We start from the raw sequence: 22,885 nt of genomic DNA, 5'->3' as shown, positions 1-22,885 counted from the left end.
TGCAGCCCCACTCCTATTTTCATTTGGGAAGTTCCACAGACACCCCCTTACCTCGCAGCCTCTTCAGCCTCTGCTCCCTCCTCCTCCTCCTCACGATCAGCAGCATCACAAAGAGCAGCAAGACCCCAACCAAGATACAGGAGATGGTCACCAGCATCTTCAGCCCTTCGTTGGTTCCCAGCCCCTCCTCACTTTGCACAACCGACTTGATGAGAGGGGGGATTGTACCTGGAAACAGGGTCATGGCATTAGAGGCCTCTTAACCACGACAAAATATTGAGTTCTCAGGGAATAAGGCATGTTGTTGCTTCAGCTGCAGGCAGAACCCTCAGCAGGATTTTTCTGTTTGGGGTGGAGGCTACATTTGTGTGTCTAATGGCCAAACACATAACCAGGCTCGTGGTAATGAGGGACTGACTGCAGAGACAGAGATTATCAGAAAGCCAGAAGAATTGCATGCATTGATTAAGAAAAACCATGTCTGATATGCAGTCAAATAGTATGATTAATTTTGAGTCCTATTAAATTATTAAGAATCTGTAAGAGAGCTCAGAATTCCTCCCTATGTCTATTATTCCTTATTTTGGGGAAATAGCAGTGCTGTGACATTTCTGCTGGGCTTTGCTGTGCAAGGAACTCATTTGACAAAGCTCATTTTGTGCCACATACATCAGATTAATCCCTTGCACAGAAACATTCTGCTATCAGCTCTGAGGGTGCAGCAGTGATAGTGATCTGAAATTCAGACAGCCAACCTGATACTAATCTGCTAAAGACTGTCTGACATTATACTCATCAGTAAAACAGGAGAGTAATGCTGGATAGAAACAATCAAATTTTGAGAGGGAAATGAATCTACCAGCTACTGGCAGGCAGCTCACTTTTTCATTCTGGGACATATTTGCATTTTGAATATACCTGGCTTCCTGGTGATATATAATACTTGAACTTTTCAATTCTTTTCTTCTTTACCTCTATGGGACGTGAGAAGAATGCAGCACCTTCTGTGGAAGGCTGTTTAGTCATGGAAGACTTCTCACTCATTTCCTGATTACTATTAAACTGCTGAATGCAACCACAAATGAGGCTATAAAATGCAGATTTGCTTGAAATGCACAGAAACACGTAAGTATTGTGAACTGTGATGACTTTGGATGGAAGCTATTAAATTTTAACCAGATACTGAAACATAAAAGTGGCTACTTACTTGCTAAAAGGAAAGGAGGGTGAGAGAGAAAAACAGACACATCCTTTTTTACATTTTAATTGCTGCATTAAGTGATATAGTTATATCTCATTATGTGCTATACAGTGTCAGAATAAGAACTGAGATCTGATGCAGTACAGTGTGAGTGCCATAACCACAGTGAAAATGTAGAATCCCAAGTCCTGTTTTTTTCAGAAGAGCTATTTCAGCTGCATATAAAGAGAAGAGCAGCTCCCTAAAGGGACAAAGATGAAAAGAAAAGCTACAACCATCCAAACCTATATTAGGTACTTTGGAAAATTTGTTTTCTTACAATTGCATTTGGAATATTTTTCTAATGTTCCACTGCAGTTCTTCTCCATAATTTTCTTTTCTTTTCTTTTTTTTTGTAATTTTCTGTTTCTTGAACACACAGCAGGATATTTTCATCTTGCCCTGAGATGCACATTTTGCACTACTTTAAAGGCAAATAAAATTATTAGATGAAAAAATGGAAAGAACTTCAAGCTCCTGGAGGTAATACTAATAACTGTCTCTACATCTTCCTAAACCCTCCTGGATAGTTAAGGGCCAAAGTTTTCTCTGAATTACAGTCACAGAGACCATTAAGTTCAAGACTGCCTAAAATTATGTCTTGCTTTCCTTAGCACTTTGATGAAAATCAAATGATGAGTGGCCTTTATTTCACTTAAACCTGAAGTGTTTAGATATGTGATTATCACTATCCATACCTCTCTCTAAGCAAATGTAAACCTCATAACATTATAAACAGGCAGTTGGAGCTCAATTAAAAAGTCATACTGCACGTTTTCACATCACCCCTTTGTTGCTTTTCATCAATTGCATTAGGAATTACCAAAAATTAATCCTGCCATCCCTGGAGAAACCACCATTTCAACATTTGCTGTCATTCCATAAGGTTGGGAGCGGAATGGTCAAAGCTTTTTTCAGGACTCAGTCCCAGAGAAAAGGGGAAGGCTTGTTTTGTTTTCCAGGTCGGTTCACCATCACCCTTTGTTAGCCTGATTGGTGCCTGCAGAAGTTGTAATCTCAATATCTCTGACTCCTTTTCCCCCTTGGTTGCAGCATCTCCCACTGCACCCCGTGAATTCAGGAGTGTTTTCCTGTGTCCTTCAGGGCAGGGAGTGCCTGGGTGGGTGAGAATCAATTAGCAGAGTTTAGAGCTGATCCCATTTAATGCCAGGGCTGCCGAGGAGCTGATCCCCGAGCTGGGAAGCTCCTTTGCAGCTCTCCACAACTGCAGCTGCACAGGGCTAAAAATATCTCCTTATGGATTGCCTGCTGCTGAAAAAACAAGGGGCAGGCAGGTCAGCAAACCTGTAAGCTGGAAATTGTTACTGAAATGCCCACAAACAGAGAGCAAAAAGCTGCACGTAGGTTTGTCATTAACCCTCCGACCTGATTCAGCACGGGGAGATTTGAGGGGAGGGATGCTGAGCCATGATATTCCTCAGCAGCTCTCCCACACACAGCAAAGTGACCCAAAACCACGTAACTCTGGGATTTCTGCAAACTTTACAAAGGCTTTATCTTAAAGCTGCTAAAGCTTCTAAGCTTGTTCTTAGTGTTTGGCATCCCAGAACTTTCACATGCTGTATTATCTAATCTTCAAAGTGCTACTCTTGTATCTGCTTTATCTGAGGGGCAGCTGTGACCCCTGGAAGATGGAAGGGGCTAATCTCACATCACAGGGTGAATCAAAGGTAGAGGCAGGGACAGAACTCAAAAGTAGAGCTGGCCCAGAAGTTTCCACTGGCATTTTTTCTGCAAACAAAAATTCCCTGTCTAAGAAAGCAAAAATTTCTGTATCAAATACTTGAATGATAATCATCATCATCAGCAGCATCAGTTTCTAATTTCAGTTCTGAGCCAAACCTAGCAGATCTAGAAAATCTGAAAACTGAAATTTGCTTTTCCATCCATGTTTTCCTCTCATAACCTCAGGGTCAGTATTTGAGCTCGCTCTGGCTCTCTAAGGCACAATTCAGCACGCTTCACAAACAAAACCAGCAATATCACAAATGGGAAATTTTCTAGCTGACCAGAAGCAGTGGCCCAGGAAATTTAATGCTGCAAATATTTTTCACTGTTTCAATTTTATCCCTTTTAAAGATGCTATACAGCAACATAAAAAATCAAAGGGTGTGCAGGTCACATCAGGGCAAGTATCATCACCCAATCAAAGAGCAGAGCCTGACAACATTTCAGATCAGATCACAGTAAGAATAGTTTTGATTTGAGTGCTACAAGTGGAAATTTAAGGCTCCCATCTGCATTTTGATATAAATTCATTTTAAGGTATGGCTTAAGACTGTTTGTCCCAATCAAATAAAAGTGATGACAATGGAACAACTGGAAGTTGGATGCTGCCTGTGGAAAGATATTGGAAAACAAAACAAAACCAGGATAGGTTAAGTAAAATAAGAAGAAATTAATTCATAATACTTGAAAGAGTTATTATTGACAACAGCTACACTTCTCAATAAAACAATTCCTTTACATTCCTGGAAAAACCTGGAACATTTGTGTAGTAACTGCTCAGATCCTGGTTTCCTGTGGGTCTCAGGGGTGCTGAGGCAAGATCTTTCTCTTAATTTTCCAGACTGTGTGAAATAACATGAGGACTCGTGTGGCAGCCTACCAAAGATGATATTTTTCCAAAGGTGATTAATTATCTGCAAGAGCTGCTGAGAACCCAGCGCAAAGGCTGGCATAGAGGATGTGTCAGGTGCTGAGGTTTAAACCCTGCCTAAGTCATACCCCACATTTCAGCCTGGAAATGACCCCTGAGCTGCACACGAATGGTGATGTTCATGTGGAGGCGTGTTCCCAACACAGAGTTACAAACAATTACCAATTTGGTGCTGTCACAACCATCAGCTCTTGTTTGAACTCGCTCACCAGTGCTGTAGCTTAATTTAACACTACAGATGTTGCCAAGTGGTTGCACAATGCAGCACAACGTCCCTGGCAACACAGCAAGGCTTTACACTGGATGTCTCCAGAAAAGCTCTGGCAATTCCCACTGGAGCAATCCAGAGCTGCCATCTGGAGCCATCTGTGCTGCCTTTTTTTGCCAGGAACGCAGTCCTTCCCCAGTGTGGAGCCACAAGTGCCAGCAGCCCTCTCACCCAGCCTGGCAGGACCTGAGTGACAAACTGGCACGTTTGCTCCTGCCCTCGTGTCCTGGGTTTTGCAGGGTGGGCAGTAACCCCTGGCAGAAGGGTGGGATGCAGCAACTCCCTCCTTGCTGCTGGGCATGACAGAGCCATCTGTCACGGCCATTAGTTTCACTGTCCCTGCCTGTGAACAGGGATGATTGCACTGCCATTGCTCTGCCCTTGGAGGATGTTATCCAGAGGCTTTCCCAGAGGACAACCTGCTTGGCTGCTCCAATGTGTCCCATAATGGGTTTTAGGCTGTGTCACAGGGAATAGCAATTAAGCCAGACAACCCCGTGAACGGCTGCAGGAACAAATTCCATGGAAGACTAAAATTTCATGGAAAAGATGCATGAAATACTAGGAAAGGCCCCTGTAACCACTGGAACTAATGACTTTTAATGTCCTGTGATTATGTGTCTCATGGCTGATTGACTTTGGAGTTTTTCTGAAGTGAGGACAAATAAACAATTCCTCTTTTCTGCCTGACAGCCTACTGTCAGGAAATCAGGAGCTATTTTATGTCTTTGAGACTTTAACCTCTCTGACAGCATGGCTGGCAGATTCAAAAGGGGGTTTTTGAGGGGAAAAAGTGGAAGATGAGCAAAAAAGAAAAAAAGACCACATATGAAACCCAAGTAAAACAGCATCTGAGGTGTAAATTAAAGGAAATACTTACTGCCATCATAATTGAGTGTGGCAAATTTGGCTTGTTTCTCTGCACAGCCAGCACTATTGCACACTCTCATTTGCAGCTCGTACCAGGTGGCCTCCTGGAGGTCGTAGAGGATGTAGGACTTGGACAGGGATGTCCTCTGGGCTGTTGTCCAGACCGTGGTCCCAAAGGGCCGGTACTCCAGGGTGAAGGAGGTGATGGGGCAGCCACCATCGTTCCAGCCGATCAGGTTCAGCCTCACCCGCGTGGTGTTGATGCTGGCAAAGAGCTCCTGCTCCTTGGAAAACTGTGGCTCTAGAGGCAGTGGGATATTCCAGACAAAACGCTTAAATATTGCAGATAAAACCTCTCAAAATAAAAAATCTAGAGAATCATTTCTAGGGCAATCTTGTTTCTAGCTTAAACTCAGTATCTATATATTCAGCTTCCCTCCCTCTCTTCTTAAATGTTTCTTCCCACTTTGTGCCAGACTCACAAACCCAAATTTTCAAATCAGTATGTGGAAAAAATATCCAAACATCCATACAAAAACTTTGGTTTGTTTTGCCTTGCAGAACTTGATTGCAAACTTTTCCTTTATTTTTGACACTTATCCAGTTCAGAGGATGCTGCTTGCACTCTCCTGCAATACTGGCTTGGAGCAGAAATCAGACTCTGACTCCATTTCCTGTATACATAAATATACTCCCTTTCTCCCTTCAACATCAAGACAAACAAACCCCTGATTTTTTATGAGAGAAGAGGCAATTTCCTCATGGCAATGGAATAGTTGGAATTGCTATAGTCTGTGACAGTGGAGACACCCTCTCACCAAATATCTGCCAACCCATCTTAGAAAAAAGTTATTAGACATAAAAGGATGGAACATCAGCCTGTGGGGGCTTCAAGTCCCACAGCCACAGCCATATAAATGTTTCCAAAGCCAGGAATATTAAAATATCCAGCCTTTCCCACCAACCCAAGATCTGGAGCAGAGTACAGGAGCTTTGGGAGGGTGGAGGGGAGGGAACGGACGCACCTTTGCCGAGCGTCTTGGCCTCGATGATCTCGCTGATGCGCCCCGGCCCCACCCCGTTCTGAGCAGTCAGGGTGAACTTGTACCAGGTGCCACACTTCAGGGTTTCCAGCCTGTAGGATCTCTCACTGGGGCTGATGGGGAAACTGCCCCACTGCTCGCTGTTGTCCTCTGAGTACTGCAGGATGTAACCTGGAGGGAAAGCGCGGATGGCAACGGTATCAAAAATCCTTCAGGTAACCCAAGGAGGCATTTTAAAGACCTTATAAAACTGGAAAAAATTCCCATGCACAGGGAAACATACAGGTCTCCCCCGACTGAAAGATAACAGGCCACCCTGTTATTTTGCCATTTTGCCCACCCTGACAACAAAATACAATTGTTTTTTATGATGGCTTGAAGGCGAAAATAAAAGGATGGATATTTCTAAGGACCCTTCAATCAGCAACAACCAGATGATGAACCTGCACCCTCCAAAATGAATGGTTAGAGATTACACATTTGGAAAATCAGATAGAGCAACTGTCATAACAGCTGAGGAGAAAGTGATTAAATGTGTGAATAAACCACCACAAAGACAAACTGCAATTTACTGAAAGCTGTTATCACCATGATAGTGCACATTAAGGGTTGACAGCAATACAGATTGGGTTGTTTTTGTCTTTTTTTTTTTTTTGGGAGCCATTCATAATTTTATACTAATCCCATCAACATATGATAATTTAGTAAGAAGCAGCAATTAACCTGAATTATATTACCTCGGATAGAACTGCCACCATTGTCTCCAGGTATCCAGGAAAGAGTGATAGAGGAAGATGTAGTTTTGGATACAGTGAGTCTTGGCTGGTCTGGTGGAACTAGATGGGAAAATAGTTAAAAATAGAAAATGCAATCAAATGGTTTGACACGATGTTAATCACTTCTAACAGTCATTTATCAAATAGCTGTTTTGAGTTGCAAAAAATGCAAATGATTTCTGTCAAAGTGTCTGTTTAGCTGACATCCTTGGTTAAGTTGAGAACAGACATTTTTTTATTTAATTTTTTGCACAATTTTGTCTTTCAATTCTTAACCTTTGTTTTTCTCTGAATTTTTTGCATCTGTCCTGTTAGACCTCAATGGCACATGAGCTACCCAGACATTAATTTTAATTGCTTTTGATATCTGTTTTGGGAAGAAGATAAAATTTTAGTGACAGGAAACATGTGCTGTTGCAAATGATGCCCCACTCATTCCTGTGTTTGCAGGCTATTATGGCAAAAATTAAAATAAGGTGCAAATCAAGGGCTTCTGCCAGTGCAAATGTGAGAGTTCATTAGGTATCATAGATAGATTTGTGACTGGAGGCAGATCCAGTCCTCTTCCAAACCACTGAGGTTTTTGGTATAAAGAATTCCCAACCCTGTCAGCAAAAACTGGAAGGGCTTCAGCTCTGCTGCTCCCCATAAACGTTATGGGGGATGGAAGATCAGGGTTCCAAGGATCAGCTGCTGACTGAGTGCAGGAGTAAAACAGGGATTTAAACTCTCATCCCCTTCCCAGCTCCCAGCTTCCTTTGGAGGAAAATCAAGGAATAGTTTGGGTTGGAAAAGACCTTAAAGATCATCTTGTTCCAATCCACTGCCATGGGCAGGGACACCTTCCACTGTCCCAGATTGCTCCAAGCCCTGTCCAACCTGGTCTTGGACACATTCAGGGATCCAGGGGCATCCACAATTTCTTTGGGCAGCCTGTGCCAGGGCCTCACCACCCTAACTGGAGTAAGTTCTTCCAGCATTAAAGGGCAGAGAAGGAGCCCTGCCACATCCCAACAAGTTGCACTGGGTAGGACAAACTGGGACTAGGAATTGACAGAGGGATCTTGGAATGGAAATGGACTGGGAATGTTCTACTGTCAGAAACGTACACAAAATCGAGCTTTGCTGCCTCAAGAATAAGGAGTGAGGTATGGACAGTGTCCATGCTTGCAAAGGATCAAGAAACAGCAGCAAAAATGGAATGGAAATATGGGGAGGAGAGACAACAGGATGGCCACAGCTCCTCTGGCATGGGACAGAAGAGGGTGGTGGTGTCAGTGACCCGTGCTGGCAGGAGCTGCCCTTGTCCTGACACAGTCCCATGACCAGGCAGGACAGAAGTCCAGGATGCCCTGCTGTGTCCAGCATTCTGTTGCCAGAGAACATTGCCTGCTTTGCCTGTGCTTAAGGGGCAGCTCTTCCTGCAGAGTGAAATTCCAGGGAAAGCTCCCCACTGCAGCTCATGTTCGAGTCATCAGACTGCAGAATAATGGGTGCTGATGTAAGGCAGAGCCTGCTGCTTTCCAGCTATGGATTACTTCAAAGACAAGTTGATTTTTTTTTTGCCCTCACAGGGCCAAACAGGGCTGAAGAAAATAAAAGAGACAGTTTATAGTCTAAAGGAAAATTCCCTTTGTGAGATGGATTTGTTCTGTTATTCTTAGTGACTTGGCTGATTCCATGGGGAGAGACTGCACACAGTATACTGGGAAAGATTTATTGCAAAAGCTTTCATCACAGCTTCACCCTATCTACAAAAAATGGTGGTCCCACATATTAAGAGCCACTCTTTGTCTGTCCCTTAGGGAAGTAATATTGATTTGCTTTTAGTTGCTGCAGTTCAATAACAGCAAATATATGCAATTACAGAAGTACTTAGTGAAATATAAATGTAAGGTTTCCATTTGATGGTGTTTTCTCTCCCTACTTCCTGTTGTGGTCATGCTTCAAACATCACAGAAGAGCATCTTTAGTTTCTGTTGGATTGTAGGGGAGCTGATATATGCCAATGTCTGCCGTGATGTTTGTTCCAAGGCTTAGTGGAATGGTTTATACAGGGACAGAGGGGGACTGCAGTGGAAACAACCTCTCTGTGTTCTCATGTGTTTGCACTTGAAGCTTGAATTCCACATCCAGGAGAGTGATGGTTCACTCTGGTGCAAAACTTTGCAGTAAATTGAAGCATTTGTAGGATCTGCTTTAGTGCAAGTGAGCAAGGAAATCTGCACAGGGAATTCTTGATATGTGAATACACAGGCTCTGCTTCACTTTACTCTTAGTTTTTATTCTTATATTGTCCCTGCTTTTGTACATATCAACACCATCCTGGAGGCACTTTGTGCTTTTCAACGTGAATACAAAATGTAGGTGGAGAAATGCATTAGCTGAAGGGGTACAGATGCTTCATTTCCAATGCTTCCTCATATTCTCCTCATAATAAAATTCTGTGCCTGCATAATGAAGTTTTTGTGCAAGGTCTCGGTATGGAGGCAAATTTCTGCTGATAGCTTTCCAGGAGCTAAATTAAAGGCCTTCACGTCTTTCTGAATTTTGTAATATTAAAATGATACATGTGGTATTTGTAAGGAAAAGGCAGAAGCTGATACCTTCTGTGTGAAGAATTAGAAGATAACTGAATGCAAACACAGAGTTGTCAATCTTACAAAAACTCACACAGAGACTTAACTGAGTGTGTGAATTGTTTCACCTAAAGCACCATTTTCTAGATCATAAAATGCCCGTGGCTGAGTTAGAATGACTTATGTATGAATTTGGAAGAATTAGATTTGCACTAATACACATAAATACGAATATTTTGCATTTCAAACAGACACACCTTTAAAGCCGTGGCAACGACTCCGAGGTAGATCCAACAGCCTTACCTTGTACCTGCAAATTCAAAATGATTTCATCTGAGCCCCAGTTGTTGCTGGCCACACAGCTGTAGTAGCCAGAGTCTTCTGCTTTCACAGTCCTGATGACGAAGCTGCCGTTGCTGAAGATGCTCCTTCGCCCATCAATCATCACTAGACTGGGTGTCCCGTTACTGCCTCACAGGAAACAAAGTGCATACATTAAAGAAGTTACAATCAAAATTACTCACAAGTGGATTTTTGTTTTGAAGCAGCTCAGAATGGAATGAGAGGAAAAGGTGTGGGGTGAGGTGTGTCACTTCAATAAGGCAGCAAAGGAGTATTTTTTGTTGGGAAACATCTATCATTTGCTTAAAAACACACTTTTCCTGGACCCAGTGTAGTGAAAACAGAAATTCACTCCTTCCTTAACTTGTTATTTCATAAAAATGCTGAGATGAGGGTATAGGCAGTTCCTGGCTATGAAGTTCATCCTTATGAACTCATAGGTATTTACATCAATGCACAAGATGGTTTCACAGCACTGTAGTTTCCCTGCTTACACAGTGCTTGGATGAAAATTATTGTCCATGTGTGTTTCCAAGTGGCTCTGTCAGACTGTGAAACTAAAGCTGAGAACAGAATAATGGAAAATTAAATATGTGCAAGACATTCACTGCCCACCTCAGCACAAATCACTGTATCAGGCACTTTGCTCTCTCAGAATAAAACCTTCCTGTCTGCCTGAGGATAAAACAAAATCACTGCTAAGTTTTACATTTTGAATGTTTACATTTAGCCCTTCTTCATTATTTTTCTCCTTTTGATGTCCTGTAATCACCACAGCCAATCAGTTGAAGGAATTTCTAAACTCCTCATCTACTGTAACCAAGTGCAAATCACCACCCACAGTCCTTCTCCTTCCTGCCAGTGACCAGGATCAGCCTCCCCACAAGCCTCAGGATTTGAAGGAAACGGGGTTTATCTGAGCTGTACATTTAGTTGCTGGTTACCTATCCTTCATCCACTTGACTGTTGGGGCAGGGTCCCCCACGGCTTTGCAAGGGAGGACAATGTCCTTCATCCAGGGGGTTGTCACCGTCCCGCTGAACGTCAGGATCCTGGCAGGAGCTGGGAGGGAGACAGCAAGAGAGACTGAAGTGAGGTGTCCGTTCAAACAGCCCTTGGAAGGGAAATAGAGACACTCAGAATTAAAGGGGGAAAGCCAAACCAATCTAAAAATGATGTTTTTAGGGTGCTAATTCCTTGTAACTCGTAATATTAGCTATTTATTCAAGCAAAATATCAGTTTCAGTACCTGGAAGACAAGTAACTAAAAGAGAGATGAGGCATGGGATTGAAGAGACTTTGTAGAGAAAGAGAGCAAGCCCAGTTATTTATCATCTTTACTAACTTTCAGATATTTTGGAGTAGAAATTATGGATGAAAATTATGTCCAAGGGATGCTTCTCTCAATACTTCCAGCAAGAATTGTCCACAGTAGACAGGTGTCTCATCTCTTCTACAACAATTTTGATATTAAGCAAAATAAACCTTCATGTATATTAGTACATTGTAGAGTCTATCTCAAATCCACAAATGTGAACAAACTGAAATCAGTTTTTATCAGCTCTCAGATTACCTAAATATATATTAAAAACATCACTTGTGTATTTTCAGTTTATAGATTATGTTAGAATTTCATTTGTTATTCCTCAAAAATGACCATTGATAGAAGTACACTTTCTGCTGGCCTCTAAATTATACATTTTAAAAGCACATACTGAATACAGATAGACAAAATACTGTATTTTTAGTCCTGATCTACTTCAATCGTGCACACAGATCAGAACTTATACTTAATAATCCATTTTGCACCAATTAGGAAAACATGAAAATGAGACCCAGTATCAAATATAACTGGGACAGTTAATCTGGAAAAAGATTCATGCATAAAAGAACAGGCCTTGAAAAATTAAGCAAAATTACTTGAGTAGGCTGCAATGGGACTTGAGATATTCACAAAAAGAAAAGATTTCACAGATTATACAATCAGTTTGGACTGTGTTGCCTGTGTTCTCTTCAAGCACTGTTGAAGGCCAAGCTTCTCAAGAGGGGTTTGTTTTTTTTTCCTGTGGTCAAAATTTTAACTAAAACACAACTTGAAGGTTTAGGTAACAAAGTGAAGGTTGGGTAATTGGCCAGCACTACTTTCCTAACCTGTCCTGTCCTGCCTGAACAGCAGCTGGAGATCCCTCCCTGCAGAGCTCTGGGGTTTAACCCTTTCAGGACAGAGCTGTGGTTTGTGCTGCCCTGGGAAGGTCTGGCACTGGGCAGTCAGAAACTCTCATGGATCAGGATGGATCAGGCTGGTTTTCCACCTGGGCACCCCTAAGATAACATTTTCTAGAAAAGGCTTGCCCAGGGCTGTACTCCCAGAAGCCATCTGCTGGGTTTGTATGGCCAGGTTTTGGTAGTGGGGAGGGCACAGCTTGCCAGAAGTTTCCCCATGTCCAGCAGACAGAATGAGCTGTTTGTAACCCCTATGTCCATCTTCCTTTGCTGCTGGGGAGGAGGAGGCAGAGCTGGGAAGGAGGGAGGGGTGTGGGGAAGGTGTTTTTAAGATTTATTTTTCTTCTCGTTATCATGCTCTGATTTTGTTGGTAGTAAATTCAATTAATATCTCTAATTTCAGTCTGTTTTGCCCATGAAGGTATTTTTCAAGTGGTCTCTCTCTGTCCTCATCTCAAATCTTAGGCCTTTGTTATATTTTCCCTCCCCTGTCCATCTGCAGAGGGAGTGATAGAGAAGCTCTGGTGGGTGTCTGGCACCCAGCCTGGGTCAACCCACCACACCATGGGCTAATTAACCAAAGCAACTCAAACAGAAAAATGCTCAGAGCACCCAGAGACACAGAGTGAAATGCTGACTCTGCTGAAGTTGGTGTTAGAAGTCACATTTGTCTTCAGTGGTGCCAGGTTTTGCTGCAGGAGGTGCCTCATGGCTCTCATCTCATCTTTGAAAAGCAGCAGGAGTTGCTGTCAGCTCTATCTACAAAACATCTGTGAGCATCTGGACTGCTCAGATTCTTGTCCTGTGCAAAATTCCCTCTGCAACATGAAGTCTGAAATCTCATTTAAAATTGACTATTAATCATTTCTCTGTGGCCTTCCCATACTTCCAGTGTTTCTTGAAACATCCAGCTACTCCCAACTGTTGCCAGTTCCTGCAGGACTAAACATGTGGAACACAGGAATCCTGCTGAAGCCTTCAGCATGGCATGGCACCACTGTCAGCAAACTTTTTGTGTTCCTTTATTTTTAATAGTTATCTCAATGTGAATTCTTCCTTAAGAAGTCATAGGATGGAGATCAGATGTTGAAAGTGCAACATTAATGTCATAGCTCCTGGTTTTCAATATCCTGTATCCCTCATTTTACTGAGATGGGTGGAAGTAACATAAATCTCACAGGAGCCTAAGCCACTGGTAAGATGATATACCATGACTCAGAAAATTATCAGAAAAGCACAGTGCACTATTTCTGTGAAAGCATCCACAGCTTTCTATGGATTTTCTCATTCCTTCCATGTACTGAGTGCTTTTAAAAGAAATGGTAAAACAGCAGGAAATTTTTCAAGACCGATTTTCTTTACGGCTGAACTTCAAATGATGTCCTGAGACTGCTAAAAGGTGCACAAAGAAAACTAGAAACAAAATAAATGTCAAGTGAAATCCACCTCAGAGCAATAGGTTTGAAATTCTAGCAGGCATTCATGAGGTAAGAAAGCCTGGAATCTCACAGACCTCTTTCTTTTGAACCATGGGAATTTTTGGAATCATATGGGTAAGCTGCAGGGTTTATTTCTTCGTCATCAAAGCTACCCACATGCCTACACACCTCCCTCTACCCTTACAATTGATGGCCTGGCACTGGATTAGGGCTGTGTCTGTTCCTATTATTTTTACAAATCACCTGATTATTAATTGAAGATAAAGAGGTTCCTTCACAGAACAGTGCACTCTCTTATGATAATGCAGTTTTCTGCATGTTTGTTTGCTTAAATTACAAATCCTCTAACCTACATTTACTGCCATAGAAATAGAAAGGGGCAGAAATTCTTTGTAAGGGGATGTAACACACATGGGTTTTTCTTCCTCTAGAGGACACAGCTGTGTTTCAAAGGTGAATTTCAGAAGGAAACTGAACAAGAGCTACGACAATTCACTGCAGTTCAGCTTAAAAAAAAATATAAGCTCCACCAGTGAATACCTTGGGTCAGGAGATTCTTTCATTTACTTTCTCACAGAAGAGGGTGGGCAGGCCCTGGCACAGGGTGCCCAGAGCAGCTGTGGCTGCCCCTGGATCCCTGGCAGTGCCCAAGGCCAGGTTGGACACTGGGGCTGGAGCAGCCTGGCACAATGGGAGGTGTCCCTGCCATGGCAGGGGTGGCACTGGATGATTTTTAAGGGTTCTTCCAACCCATTCCATGGTTCTCTGTTTCTAATATCCTCTGTACTCCAGTCTGATCACAGAAACAGAGCAGTGTGTGCTGTCATGTGAACCCCACATTTACATAAGTAAATGTTACTTAAAAACATTAAACACACAAAGCAACGCAGACCAGGGGGGAAATCTGTTCAGAATTCATGCTCAGGTAGCTCAGAAAACCAGGGGAAACTCAAAAGCCAGACAGTTGTCCCCAGAGGATCAGATTGCCAGGGGTGTGGATCTGTTATTGTCACACTGGCAGCAAATGCCATTCCCCATCAGTCATGGTCAGGAAATCAGAGGGACAAGTGCATGCAAGGTTTTTTGTCTTCTGACTATATTTGATAGACTAAACCCACTTCTTTCAAGTCAGCAGAGAAGAGTAATTTGAGGGGCAGGAGCACAGCTTGCTTACGTGGAGGCTGAACTTTCATTGCCATGATTATTTTCTGTTTGTTGGGGATTTTTTTTTATTATTTCTGTCAGTTAATTACAGAGAATAACAATCTGTTCTGAGAAATGAAGACACTAAAGAAAGAAAGAAATGTTAACTTGAATTAAGCTTTCATTTAAATTGGACTATCCATTTCACATCAAACCCCTATCTAGACATTCTCATTGTTCTCAAAGGAGTTCTTAAAGGGGTTATAATTAAGTTGACATAATTCAATTCCAAGTTAACTCTTATTAGCTGTCATGATGGTATCATTACTTGGACAGTTACTGTGCAGTAAGAGGAGCAAAAAAAAAGGAAGCAAACAACTACAAAATAATGGCCCACAGGATGGTTTTGCATTGGGAACTTAAGGCAAAATCAGGCTTTAACTGCTTCTAACCCCGGGGTGAGCTGTTTGCTACAGATATAGAGGGGGGTGAAAAAGGTCTTCGAGGCTTTGAGCTCTGCCCATCCTTCCTCATTGTGCAGCCACTGATCACCACTTTCTCCCAGCTCCCTAAAATGCCCTGTGATGCATTCATAATGAAAATTTTGTATGTGATACAATAATTTCTAACCTAGCTACATCCAAAGTTCATAAAATTGCTATCTATCAGTATTCCTAGTGCCCATCAAACCCTCCACAAATGGATTATTCATTACTTTTACAGTCCTAAGTGCATGTAAGAGGCTTTTCCTGAGCATCATCTAATGCAGACTTTATATTGGAGTATCACTACAAACTCTAAGGTTGACTGGATGCATTCTACTGTCCTTTGAAATAAAGTCTTCTTGAGATTGGCCTGTCTATATTGAAGTAATTAATTATTTTTTTCTTTGAAGTCATCTTGCCTTTTCATAAAAGTTATTTTTAAGTTCACTTATTTGTCATCATGGATTATGTTATATAAGCTTCAGAGGAGCAGAATTAATTCTGGTAAGCTGGATCAGTTTAAGTCCATGTGGGTCAAGTTGCAACTTCTCAATTTTTGGCAAACAGAGAGCAATTGCACACTGCAATTCCTCATAACTTGAGGTCATGAATATTGGTGCCTGCAAAGCCTGAATTGATCTGTGTTCATCTTTGAACATTTCCCTCTTTTTAAAATGCACAGGGCATGGCAAAAGAGAACTTCTAGAGCATCTTGTGCAGGGTTTGCCTGCAGCCTCAATCTATTAGGACTGCACCATGTCTAATAATTTTTGCCCTTATTTGAGCATCTATTTTTATGCTTGTTTTTGTTTGCTCTTTTCTTTTCATCACCACACATTGATTACACACAGGTGACAACACAGGAGGAACACACTGAAACCTTTGCCTTTTTTCCTGAGTTGTTCTGTCATGATCTTCCTTCACTGGTGCCCTTTACACTCCTCATCCCCCTTTTAGGATCTCAGCTTTGGTCTCACTGATGCCCACAATGCAGGGTGCACTTGTGCTACAATGGAAAAGCTCCAGAATTTTTAGAACTGAAGAACTCTGTTTGCAGCTTCTCCACACTGGGAAACTGTCATGTGTTCAAACAGTAGCCTCTAAAATCAGCAATACCATCCACCATAATCATAGAATCCTAGAAGGGTTGGGTTGGAAGATCTTTCATGATCTTCCTTCACTGGTGCCCTTTACACTCCTCATCCCCCTTTTAGGATCTCAGCTTTGGTCTCACTGATGTCCATAATGCAGGGTGCACTTATGCTACAATGGAAAAGCTCCAGAATTTTTAGAACTGAAGAACTCTGTTTGCAGCTTCTCCACACTGGGAAACTGTCATGTGTTCAAACAGTAGCCTCCAAAATCAGCAATACCATCCACCATAATCATAGAATCCTAGAAGGGTTGGAAGGAAGGTTAAAGATCATCCAGTTCCAACTCCCAGCCACAGTCCCAGGCTGCTCCAGCCCCAGTGTCCAACCTGGCCTTGGGCACTGCCAGGGATCCAGGGGCAGCCACTGTGTGCTGTCCCTGCATGCCCTGGAAATTGTCTCTCTCCAGCTTTCCTGGGGCTCCTGCAGGCCCTGCAAGGCCACCCTGAGCTCAGCCCAAAGCTTCTCCTGTGCAGGTGAACAATGCCAGCTGTGCCAGCCTTTCCTGCCAGCAGAGCTGCTCCATCCCTCTGCTCATCCTGGAGCCTCCTCTGGGCTCTCTGCAGCAGCTCCAGCTCCTCCTGTGCTGGGACAGGGCTGGGGCAGCTCTCAGGTGGGCTCTCACCTGTGGGGGACACAGGGGCAGAATCACCTCCCTCAACCCTGTGCTTAAACTGCTTTTGATGCAGCCCAGGGTAAGAGCTCTGATGTTAATCTACCAGCTAGATAGGTAGGAACAGGGAGATTTCCCATGGTGATGGAGTTTGCTCTTCCATGCAGAAAGTGCTTTCATGTTGATGGCACTAGGCTGAAGTTCAGCAAAGCCTTTTCAGAAAGAACCTGTCATCATAATGCACTAGACACTTTATTTTACATCTTTACATCATTAAACACCCAAGTGAAGAATTAGCAGGCTTGTAAAACTGTAAAGCCAATTCAATGTATCTAATTTTGCAGCTCTAGGGATCTGTGCATTTCTCTGCCCATCCTGGCACAGGCTGTAATGGAACCAAGTTGAGCAGTTAAAAAAAAATCAATTTGAAGACCCCATGTAGAGATTGAGTGGGATGGGACTCTTCTCACTTTGCTGTTCAAAATGTTAGGCCTCCATTTCCAAGCCAAGGTGTTCTAATGTTGCAAGCATCACATCTCAAAAGGCAGAATTCACAGGCCCCAGCACTATCTTTTAATAGAACAACTAATACAGCTGGAAATAAATATTCAAGATTTCAGGCACATTATCCTTTCATCATATCTGAAATAGAAGCAGCAAACTTCAAAGCTAATGCAAGTAGAGAACAATTGTTCAGAGTTTAGATATGTTAATCAGACCATTTTATACAGAAGATGGTACTTGTGGAGTACACAAGAGATATTACTAAGGAAAGGAATGATAAAGAAGTTACCTTGTACAGCCAGGAAAAGAAATATATTCAGAGGGGGAGAGGCTTCATCTGCAAACCCCCTGTACCTAACAAGCGAAGATAAAAATGGCTCCATAAAGCAAACTATTCCCAACAAGTATAGGCTGGATGAGTTACCCGCTGGAGGAGCACGTCATCCCATCTCTGCTGACTCCTGCAAAACCTGGAGCAATTACCTGTGAGTTGTCACCTCACCTTTTGTGAGGTAGCTTATTGTAATTGCAGGGTTCCCAGGCAAAGGAAGGAATGATGGATCTGACTCCATGTTCTCAGAAGGCTAATTTATTATTTTATGATACTATATTATATTAAAGAATACTAAACTATACTAAAGAATACTGAAAGGATACTTACAGAAGGTTAAAAGATACTTATGATTCTTGTGACTCTCTCTCCAGAGTCCAACACAGCTTGACCCTGATTGGTCATTAAGTCAAAACAATTCACATCAAAACAATGAAACAATCACCCATTGGATAAACAACCTCCAAACACATTCTAAAGCAGCAAAACAAAGGAGAAGCAATGAGATAAGAATTGTTTTCCTTTTTCTCTGAGGCTTCTCAGCTTCCCAGGAAAAGAATAGTGTGCGAAGGGATTTTTCCAGAAAATATGACTGCCACAGTAGCTCCTGACAAATCCCACCCTCAGAGCAGCACAGAGAGGCCAAATGAGCCAATTCTGCCAGCAATCAGCAGCAGACAAGCCTGGCTGGCTCTGGGCAGCTGTCCCTGTACCTTTGGCCAGTGGCTCCACGGTGATGATCTCGCTGCTGTTGCCTCTGCCCGCAGCCGTCACGGCCACCACCCACACGCTGTACTGGCGGTTCCGGCTCAGGTTGGGGATTCTGTAGGAAAATGAGTCGGGAGAGGCTTCAAACTCGCTGATCACCTGTGGTGGGAGAGACAAATGTTTCCAGGCTAAAATAAGCTGTATTTGGAGAAAATGTGAGTGCTACAAAGCCTGCTACTTCAGGGCTCTTCGGGTGGGTATCGATTGCTACAAACAGATGGCAGATGGCAATAAACAGAGCAGACACAGTAACTTGTTGCAATCCATTCATATTCAGTGAATTTGTGCCTGTGCCTTGTTTACAGATTGGTTTTATTCAGATTAGGACTTTTATGTGCCATTTATTTTTACAGGGTTGGATAAACAATGGAAGTGGATAAATATGGCTAAATTTTACCATCAGTAGTTCTGACAAACTGATTTAGCTCTACACAAAACTTTCCCAATGGAGGATTCAGTGCTGCATCTGCTGTGAAATCTGGAGTTAACTATTTCTGTCACCTAAAACCTTTGATGTTTTTATTCCTGGGTTTTGGTGGCTCATCGTTCAGCAAGGAATAAAACTGCGCTCTGTAGTAGACTGTTCAAACTTCCCCCAAGTCTAGTTTTGTTTAATCACGAAATTACTTCCATTCAGAGACTCCCAGCTGAAGGTCATCTCAGCCAGTTGGCTGCATTAGCAGGGAAGGACAAGTGCTGGAAGAAATGCCAGTTCAGTCTCTCCTCTGTCACTCAAATGCCTTGTCCCAAGGGCTGCAGCAGAGCCAACCAGCTGCTCTGCAGTCCCTGCTCATCCATGAGAGCCTCTGCATCCTGCTTGGAGCAACCTGCGCAGGGCAAGGTGTGGAGGAACATGGAGAATCCTCCAGGGGGCTTTGAGAGCCTCAGCACGTCCTCCACAGGAAGTGTGAGAAGGGAAATCTCAGCTCTGAGCAGTGTGTCAGCGCTCAATATTGCCACTTTTATTTCTGACACGGGCTTTGTGATGCCTGCACGTAAAAATAGAGGGGTAATGAAGCATTGGAATGAATAATACTCACTTCCCTGTGCAGTGCTGAGCCTGGTAACGGCTAACTAACACTAGGCTAAAAATAATTAGAGGGTTAATGACGTAGAAAAGAAGATTTTAGCAGGAATCAGCATTAAAAAGAATGCATCAATGCAATCTAAACTCGGTTCAGACTGACAAAGTGTGCAAGGAATCTCTTTGATATACAAATATCTGCTTGTGGTAGAGGCCAATTCCACCTAATTAGCATTTCAAAAGGCACATTGACCTGAAAACATTGGAATATGTAGTCCTTCAAAGTGAATTCCAAATAAATAAGAGATGTTTCAGAGATGTCATTAAACACCTTTCCATGTGAACTGGCAGTTTCAGCTGCTGAATGGGTCACTGCACTTCTCTGCTCTTGAGCTGGCCTCTCCTACAGCCTGGGGAAGAGGGGAGTTCATCTCCTCTCACATTTGAAACCCAGAGTGAAGACATCTGTCTCTGAGCCAGGCACCTCAACTCCCTTCAGAGACCATGCAAAGGCCTCTACAAGAACACATTTTGTTCCTTCCATGGACAGTGGTTTTTCTGGGAAGACTGGCTTGCTCCAGCAAAGCTCCCCAGGCTCATAACAAGTCCAGAGGGGGAACTTGCTATATTTTACAGCCAAACTCATTGCCCCTTTGCTTGTCAAAATGCCAAATTAGTTTGTCCTATTTAGCCAACGTTTTCCTGGGTTCCCACTTCTGATATGAAGAGGTCAGTGCAGCCTGACACCTTTATTATTAAGTGAAATATTGCAGCAGCTTCTGAGAACCATCTGCCTTGACATTTACACAAGAATATTGGACAAATGCCCGTAGCTTGACAGGCTGGATCTTTGTGAGGTCATACATAAAAATTACTGTATTGATCATGGCAGAGGAAGCTGAAATTTAATATTCATGAGGCAGCATTTCCTACAGTTAATTTGAAAGTCAAACAGGCCAGGCTGTCTCTGGCACTTAGGCTCCACTCATTAATGCAGTTACCCAGCACAGGTTCCTTCTAAACCACCTAGTGACATGGGACATGGATATAGCACTTAGGAACAGCTAAACATCAGGGAATTCCTCAGGGCCAGCTTTCATTCCAGCAACCACCAGCTCTTTCTCACTGGAACTCCAAAGATGGACAAACAGAAGGAGTTTCAGCTCTAAAGCTTTTAAAATGCTTTAGTTTTCAATTCCTTTCTTTCTCCCAGCATCATTCATCCATTTGCATCTGTGGCTATTTTAAATGTAAAGTTAATTATTCTCAGAATTCATTTATTAATTGAATCTGGTAAATACATCTTCACTAAATTAATGACTCTCATTTTCCTCAAACAAGCTGCTATAGCAAAAGATTTTTGTTTCTAACTGGTTAACACACATCTTGTTTTTCTTCAGCTCACATTCCCTTTTAAACATTGGGGTTGCTTCAGTGACAAAGAATCGATTTTACTTTAAACTTTTGCCTGTCATTTCAATTAGCCTAACATGCCAGAGACTTTGATTACACAAGAAGAAAAAAAAGACAGCTTTGTCAGCAAAGAGGAGATTAAACAATTGCAATAAGAAATATTTAAAGGAATGTCACCTTGTCACATATTGGCCCGTGCATGTGCCAGTATAAAACAGAAACTGCTGTTCAATCTTAGGAGCAGTAACATGCTTGCTCAAGGGATTTTTTTCCTAACTGCTATTTTTCTTCAGCTTATAGATGATGGGTTAATTTTCCTCCTGCCTTTAGCTCACTGTCTAAGAAGGAGAGACAGAGATCAGTCACTGAAAGCCAGCAAGGGCTGTGAAGAATAAAATGAAATCCAAGTCCTTTATCAGGATGCAGCCAATCTACTTCCCCGACCAGGCAATGGCAACAGATGCTGAGGAAGAGCTGGTGCAGGGAACATCATTTTCCTCTGCAACTTGAGCCCTATTGGTGTACATTTCTTGGTACACTTTGAAGCATCATGCCATCTCCTGGCATTTCTGACTCCTTTAAAGCACAATTTAATAGGTAATGTGCATAAACTTTGATCCCTCTGGCTTCTATTTTTAATTGCCCATTCTTAACACAACCTAGGAAAAATTTAGAAGAGTGCTATAGAAAAAAAGTACATTTCTAACAGTTTTCCAGCAGTCAGGGAGTTTCCCAAGCAAGGAGTTAAGGCAAGAGATAGCATTTACTGTGGGCTGGAAGAGAAAGGTAGCCTGCACCTTGCTTACAGCTGGTTCCACACAACTTCTGATTAGGTAAGTGAGCTACAGATCTCTATCTGTGTTTTCTGCAAGTTGCAGGAAACTTGGAAGTGAACTGGGAAAGCCATATAGAGACTTTAAGGACATGAGTGAAAAGGAAGAGACAGCCCAGGCTTGTGGTGTGTGTTGTGAAGTAAGAGCATGTACAAGTTGGTTACCTGTGTATTGGCTGCCTCATGCTGAAAATTAAATATAAATATAAAAATATAAAAATAAAATATAAACATATAATTATAAAAATAAAATATAAATAATATATATACTACCTAGAGAGGGGTGTGTGTTTGCACTCCAATTTCAGGTAGAAAATATGTCATTATCTAAAAATGGAGCTGGAAGGACTCTGAGAGATCACCTGAGTCTATCTTTCTTCTTTAAACCAGGTTCATCTGTGTCTGCACAATTTCAAGCAGATGTTTCCCCAACCTGATTTTGAAGACTTACAATAAAAGGAGATTTTGCAACTCCCTAGGCTGCACAATCTATTCCACTGCTTGACTAATCTCATGATTAGAAATAGGTTTTTTTTAATCTAGCTTGAGTTTCCTGCTGCAGTTTCAACCCATAGCTTCTTTTCCAGTCTATTAGGAACATGAAGAATAGATTATTACCTTGATCTTTGCACCAGTCTTTAATCTACATGAAGTTTTATCATTTCTTTCCCCACCAGTACCCTTATCTTTTTACAACTAAAGAACTCTGGTGCTTTCAACATTGTCCAGAAATCCCATTTTCTCTATCAGTTTCTCTAATAATATCTTCTGTTATCCTTCAGACTGTCAAAAGATGGTCCATAGCTTTCTCACTGTTTCCAAACCTGCACTCAACAATTCCAGGGATTCTCATTTGGCTTTTCAGGACAGGGTTATAAAGGCTGTTAATGTTCATCTTGGGAGGCACAATAACCTCAAAATCCTCTTCTGAAGAATCAACAGAATTGCTCTCTACACAGTACTTTTGCAGCTGGTTATTCAGGGTACCCATTTTCTTGCTAAATTTTACACAACTTTTTCCAGACCAATTTCCCAGTTCATCAAGACCTGCTTGAATTGTGCTTCTGTCTCCTGTGTACATGCAACCCCTCCCAGCCTGGTATCCCCTAATGTAATAGGCAGCCTCTCTATTTCATTAGCCAGGTCAGTGATGGAGCCACT

General features: G+C 42.3%; 1 protein-coding gene across 4 annotated transcripts in view; it reads right to left on the bottom strand.

Annotated features, from left to right (window-relative positions):
* The window catches only part of DSCAM (DS cell adhesion molecule), a 439,507-nt gene that overhangs the window by 45,981 nt on the left and 370,641 nt on the right, over positions 1-22,885 (bottom strand). The window contains exons 21-27 of one of the 4 annotated variants that reach the window (XM_039729460.1): positions 18,401-18,554; positions 10,743-10,860; positions 9,760-9,923; positions 6,839-6,937; positions 6,084-6,272; positions 5,069-5,359; positions 52-228 (exon numbers count right to left, since the gene is read on the bottom strand). In XM_039729460.1, coding sequence (XP_039585394.1) covers positions 52-228; positions 5,069-5,359; positions 6,084-6,272; positions 6,839-6,937; positions 9,760-9,923; positions 10,743-10,860; positions 18,401-18,554 — 1,192 coding nt within the window. Of the gene's footprint in view, positions 1-51; positions 229-5,068; positions 5,360-6,083; positions 6,273-6,838; positions 6,938-9,759; positions 9,928-10,742; positions 10,861-18,400; positions 18,555-22,885 lie in introns of those variants that run through there. The other 3 variants (XM_039729462.1, XM_039729461.1, XM_039729463.1) reach the window with 3 other exon arrangements.

This window comes from Passer montanus, unplaced genomic scaffold, assembly GCF_014805655.1.
Source record: "Passer montanus isolate IOZ18808 unplaced genomic scaffold, ASM1480565v1 scaffold69, whole genome shotgun sequence".
In the NCBI taxonomy this organism is placed as follows: domain Eukaryota; kingdom Metazoa; phylum Chordata; class Aves; order Passeriformes; family Passeridae; genus Passer; species Passer montanus.
This window is presented reverse-complemented; position numbering and strand designations above follow the sequence as displayed.